At 44.3% G+C, this 6700-nt stretch overlaps 1 protein-coding gene across 1 annotated transcript in view; it reads left to right on the forward strand.

Moving 5' to 3' along the window:
• Window positions 1–6168, forward strand: part of LOC132980878 (uncharacterized) — a 29547-nt gene extending 23379 nt beyond the window's left edge. The window contains exon 3 of the mRNA XM_061047247.1: window positions 5531–6168. Coding sequence (XP_060903230.1) covers window positions 5531–6168 — 638 coding nt within the window. The remainder of the gene's footprint in view (window positions 1–5530) is intronic.
• The last annotated feature ends 532 nt before the right edge of the window (window positions 6169–6700 follow it).

Below are 6700 nucleotides of genomic sequence, written 5' to 3' on the forward strand. Positions count from 1 at the left end.
AATGCACTGAGCGCTACAGCATCTTCGGTTCTCCTGCTCGATTTCAAGATACTATGAGTATTTCACGCTAGCTACTGTAGCTTCCTAATATAGTTACCCATGATACAGTACCAATGATCTGGGTCCACATCTTTTTCCCGTTCTTTGTCTCGATCTCTCTCTGTGAACATTTCTCTCTCAGCTGATATGGCGTTGATGATGTGACGACATCGGCACTCACCCATGTCAGCACTGTTTATAACGAGAAGATGGAGTCATGGTGGTTTCAATTCTGGAGCAGGGCCAGACCTGATAAGACATAGAGAGGGAGAGACGGGGGAGGGAGGGAAGGAGGGACAAAGAGAAAATTATAGTGATCTCATCAGGAGTAAGGACGGCTCAGCTTCTTTAGATGTGCACATCGTTACAGAATTGTTCAGCGAAACCAGACACTCTCATGTGGAGTCACTTCAGACCTGCAACACTTTAACATGACTCAAGTCTGAAAGGAACGTGTCACAGTCAGACATAAAACTCAGAGATTTTAAACAATCGTCTGATTTCTGCCCCTCCAGATCCTTAAATATATTCTCAAACACGCAAAGAAAATAAATCAGTGTAGTAAACTTAATGAAAGAGCCAACTCGATGTTACAAGACTTTTTCCTCTTGTCAGATTTAAATACTTTAAATGAAGTCCAGACGGAGACACTGATGTTCCTGATTAGTGAGTTTCCTGCAGTCTGACTGTTTCATGGTGTTCTTGGCTGAAAGTGCTGATTCATTGGCTTTATTTAGGGTTTTGTCATGGATTTAGGGCTGCCACAAGTCATTTATTTTGTCGACAATTAAAATAGAAAGGCTGTCTAAATAATCTGGATCCTATTCTTCTTACATTTTGGGGGCCTATATGAAGGTTTGGGGTCAGCATCTGTTGATTTCTTAAAGCCTGCAGCAGAGAAACAGGCTGTAATGGCTGCAATGTAAGCTATGGGTGCAAATGCTGACTATCAAAGTCTGTCCACTAAAAGTTATTTTGTTTGTCACCAAAAGGCTGTAATTGTTATTCTAAGTGTCTGAAAACAAGGTTTTTGTTAATGGGTATCTTTCCATTTTTAAACCAAAACCAGCTGTTACGCTGCTCTCTTCAGAGCTTCCAGACTCCATTGACAAAAACAGCAATGTTACCTCACAGAAAATCTGTCTACCTCTACCATCATCATTAAGATTGTGCATGTCAGATTAAAGCCCAGGTTTAAAAAAAAAAAAAAAAAAAAAAAAACTGAATTCAAATATAATCTGTTGTTCATCTTCTTGATTGTCATGTAAAAAAAAACTGCAAAAAATATGATGAAAACAGCCAATATGTAGTTTGTAAAAACCTTAAAATGACATCCATTACATCTTTTTTTTTAGACATCCCACAAAAAGTAAGGAAATTTGTGTTTGGTAGATTATTTATTTGTTTTTTGGCAACAAATCTTCTAATCTTAATCTTATCTGTTGGAAAGCCTGTTTATTTCTATTTTTAAATGGTGCCACATTTGTAAGGAAGATGCATTTGTGGGATAAGCAGCAGAGCTGAGTATGTGGGTTGCGCCCATGAAAAACTTGCCAAATCTTCTCTGCCAATGCCAAACAGATTACTATATTCATCAAGATGACGCCATTTTTTATTGTTCCATGGGGCACAGGCAATTTTTTATAGTAACCACAATGGATGCTGATGGCCAGTATACCCCGATTAACACGGCTGAAGCTGGTGAAATGATTTTGCTTGGTCAAAGTGGAATATCATATTTATATAAATTCCTTTCTTGCAGTGTTTTGATGTGTTCCAGAGTGACTTATTTTCCCTGAAGCTTCGGGTTAACTTGCAGATTTTTCTGATTTAGGTTTGTGATTCTTATCAACATGTTCTCGGGTTTAATATTGACACGTTTGGTGTGACTGCAGCTACCGAGTTACTGCAGATTGTCTTTGTGTTCATGGTTCTCATGGCAACAAGAAACTTCACCATCAGCCTTTCTTTTCCTCAAATAAGCTAAATGTATAAACTCAATATTTTTGCACCATGCAAGAAAGAGAGAAAACTCATTAGAAACAGGATGCATGGATGAAGTCAGTTATTTGTACACACACACGCACACACACACACAGACACACCCACACACACACACACACACACATCCTTACTGACTCACCCGTCTGTGATGTCGGCTGAGAACCAAAGCATGTTTGAATGCCATGTCTAAATAAGGCTGTAAACTGCTGCTGATCTGTGTGTGTGTGTGTGTGTGTGTGTGTGTGTGTGTGTGTGTGTGTGTGTGTGTGTGTGTGTGTGTGTGTGTGTGTGTGTGTGTGTGTGTGTGTGTGTGTGTGTGTGTGTGTGTGTGTGTGTGTGTGTAGCACTTCTCTTCAGCTGTTTGTGTCTGAGAAATAACACACAGATTGAAAGCGTGGACACTGAAAACAAACGACTCTTCATTGTATAATTTTAATGCTCATATGGAAGATTTAGGGCGGGGCTACATTTTGATTGACAGGTTTCAATAATGGTCCCTTTTGGCTCCAAAAAAATCATGATGGCGGCAGCTTACATGCAAAATGGAGGCTTCAAAACAGTAATACACCAACCTCTTAGTACAACAATGTTTGTATTGGTGTTTTCATTGATGCACAAAACTCCTGAAAATTCCCCGAGATGTTCGGGGTGCGCTGCATGTCTGAACGATAACAGCCGTATTTTTCAACCCGACTTAGCCAAGACTTTTTGTAGTCAGCTGCTTGGTGAAGTTTCCACATGAAGTCAGTGTGTGCTGATGTGGGAACGCAGCAGATTATCTTCAGGAAGACGCATTGGGAGTGAGCGGGGTCGGTCGATGACGTTCAGACCGGTGCGTGGCCAGCTGCTTATACTCTTCTCTACTCGCCAGAACGTTCTTTTCCACTCATTGTTTAAACTGTGACTACATCCATACACACAGCGCTGATTTAAAAGTAAAAAATACTTTTATTAAATTCATTTTGTGTGTCAAGTGGCAACTTTGCTGCATGCTAGCTGCTGCAAAGCTCCCACCTGAAACAATGGAGTCAGTAGAAGTAACCATCCAGCTTCTGAAGGCGCCTCAAGCCTGCTAAATGATAGACTTGCTAACGTTAGCTTAGCATGCTCATTTGGATGAACTCCAGTCTGCAGAGAGAGCCGGTCCACAACACACACTCCTCCTCTCTCAACATGAAACAAACAATCATCTCTCTGAATTTAATGACCGCGACTTGAAACGTCTGCGGGGGTTGTTGGGTTTGATGTTTCAGCACCGTCCACTAAATTCAAACACGATTTTACAAAATGTTATGGAGGTTTTTTTCCCAAATTAAACCGCCGTCATCTCTTCATGTGGAACAAAGAACAACAAGTCTTTAAACCACAGGTCTGCACCACGCTCGCCTTGTGTACATACCACGAGGTTAACTGCTTTACAACACCGCTGGCAGCTGGGGAAGTGATTCCTGTAAGAACCTGTGCTGTTACACGCTGGGAAAAAAAGGAGGAAAGAAAAGGAGGATCTTATGGGTGCATATAGGAAAATGTTCTCAGTTAACACTCTGCATTCGGAAATTCCTCCTGCCAGGATGTCTGGAATTTAAACACTAATGAACTTTAAACACTTGTGCAGCTCTCGTCTCGCTGCCTGCCGTCCTGACAGGTGTGTCTCTGTCTGCGAGGAAACTGGAAATGATTTGATTACAGGGTGTCGTAAGGTTGTAACCGAGGGAAATGATATAATTATGATTTTAAAAAGGGGAGAAGGTGTTTTATGAGACCAGAAAAATGAGAGATTTCAGCCCAGAAACCTGGAAACTGTCAATCTGTAACCTCGTTAAAGACGTGGACACAGACGCAGCGAGGCACCACCATGTTTTCTTTTTGCCTTTATTTGATTGGACAGACGGCGGCTGCATGGTGGCTCAGTGGTTAGCGCTGTTTCCTCACAGTGAGGAGGTTCCTGGTTTGAATCCCCGTCTGACAGGAGTCTCTCTGTGTGGAGTCTGCATGTTCTCCCCGTGCATGCGTGGGTTCTCTCCTGGTTCTCCGTCTTCCTCCCACAGTCCAAAGACATGCTCGTTAGCTTAACTGCTGACTCTTAATTAACCTGTCGTCGCCCTGTGATTGACTGACGACCAGTCCAGGGTGTACCCGCCTCTTACCCAATGACAGCTGGGATCGGCTTCAGCTCCCTGTTGCCCCAAACGGGTGAAGCAGCATAGATAATGGATGGATGGATGCATAGGACAGCTGAAGTGAGACGGGGAATGAGCGCGGAGGATGACTTGCAGCAAAGGGCCGAGGTCGGTTTTGACCCGCGGCCGCTGTGATGAGTCATGAGATGCAAACACGCTTAAAGTGTTCTGCATGAAAGTGTTTGAGAATTTAAAGCCCATGCACTAAAGGATGAAGTACCTCTCAATGCACGATGTTCTGAAACCTTTAAAGATGTTTTCCTCTTTTCACATCAGCAGACTCACTAAGCGAAGAATAACCTTTTTCACTCTGCACACACACTTCCTGTTTACTCTGAGATACACAGCTGCAGTTAAACTTTGATTTAATGATGAGAAAATTGGCATATTTGTATTTATATTTATATTTTCTTATTGTTGTTCGTTCTTCCTGCTTTGTCTTGAAATCATGCAGGTATGGACACTGCTGCATGGAGATGGTTTAGCTTCTCCAGCTGGTTCTGAGAAACACTTTATAAAAAAGCTGGTATGAGGACAAAACATGAAACACGCTTGTTTCTGTGAGTGTTTACTACAGAGCCAGCTGTTTTCAAGCATTACTTTACATCTCGACACCTTTCTATAAAAGGGGAACTACTCAGATGTTTTTAAAGACAGAATGTGCGACTCTTTGATCCAGTAGGTGTCGCCCTTGAGCTCCAGCATGAAACCAAAACAAACTGCTGTTAGGCCACGCCTCCTCCATACTGACGCCTCCGCTCTCCTCCAGAGACACACCTCCAAACCCCCTCACCTCGGGTTCACACAAAGGAGTTATGAATAAGAACGCACCACAATTAAGAACCATTAAGTACAAGGGGCAGAATACATTTTTCTTGGCTCAACTTTGTTCATCTGACTTATTTTTAACTGCCAAAAAAAAGAAGCAATATATGTTTGAAAGATCACATCATCAGTTGTAGGAATCTTCTCCTCTGTCGCCCCCCGGTGGTGGAACGTGATTCGATCTGCAGAGTCCCTCTGCACCTTTAAGAAAAAGCTAAAGACCCAGCTCTTTATGAACACCTACGACCTTCATGATGATGATGATATGTAGGATGGTTTTGATGCTGATTAGATCTCTCTAGAACAGCTGTTGATGTTGTGCTCTGCCTCTGGTCACTTCCTGTCAGCACCTCTGGTCACTTCCTGTCAGCACCTGTGTTCTCTGTAAAAGAGGTCTCTTCTTGTTTTTGTTTGTTTTATTTTGATGTTAGTAACTCGGCTTTCAAACTAAAATCTTTTCTTCTCTGTTTGTGTCTCCGCAGCCGCCAAGCGTCCCTCCTCGGTCTCGTCTCTGAGTGGGATTGTGAGTCGGATGATGTCATCCGGCGATCGAGGAGCCTCGTCCTCCTCCTGCACCTCGGTCAACACCGTCTGCTCTGACGGCGAGCGTCCCGCCTCCCTCTCCCTCTCCTCCTCTGCGTCCTCTGTATCCCTGCAGGACACTTCCCACTCCTCCTCCTCTTCCTCGTCCTCCTCGTCCTCCTCTCTGCCGTATGGCGCCGTGCCGACCTACAACGCCTCCTCGACGTCCTCCATGCCGAAGAGGAACGGCTCCGACATCAGCCTGGACCTGACTCCTCTCGTCACGCCCCATGGAGGAGGAGTCCCTGGAGGAGGAGGAGTTTGTGTGGTTAAAGCGTCAAGTGGAGGCCACACCCATAATGGACAAGTAGCCAATCAGGCGGCAGCAGCAGCAGCGGCGACGCCCAGGCAGCTGTCCCGGCTGGAGCGAATCATTCTGGAGATCGTAGAGACAGAACAGGCGTACGTCAGAGATCTGAAGAGCATCGTGGAGGTAAGAGGTCGAGCTCCACTGACAGATCTAAAAAATAAACAGACGTGTTGTCGCCGTCTGCCAGGAGGCTTAAGACCCGCCTCTCTTCAACTTTTACTAAACTGATCGAAAGTGAAGATGGCGTTCTGTCTCTTCAGGAACCAGTGGGTGACATCACTAAGATGTCTGTGATTTTTTAACAGTGTATGAATGTGACTCAATAAAAAATATTCAGACAGCTCAGAATCAACAGCTGTAAACATCGTGACAGATTATCAACAGGAAGTGACGGCTGACCTCCTCACCGGTACAGGAAGTGGTTAAAAGGACACTGTTGGTTCAACGCGAAAATAAATAGAAAGCTCTGGTTGTTAGAATGTGTGTGTGTGTGTGTGTGTGTGTGTGTGTGTGTGTGTGTGTGTGTGTGTGTGTGTGTGTGTGTGTGTGTGTGTGTGTGTGTGTGTGTGTGTGTGTGTGTGTGTGTGTGTGTGTGTGTGTGTGTGTGTGTGTGTGTGTGTGTGCGCGCAGGAGGGGCTAGCTGTTGCCCTGATTTACTGGCCAGGTGTGAATGCCTCTGGGCCTGTTTACCTGCAGCTGGTGTCCACACACACACACACACACACACACACACACACACACGCGCACACACGCACGCACA

This window comes from Labrus mixtus, chromosome 9, assembly GCF_963584025.1.
Source record: "Labrus mixtus chromosome 9, fLabMix1.1, whole genome shotgun sequence".
Lineage (NCBI taxonomy): Eukaryota > Metazoa > Chordata > Actinopteri > Labriformes > Labridae > Labrus > Labrus mixtus.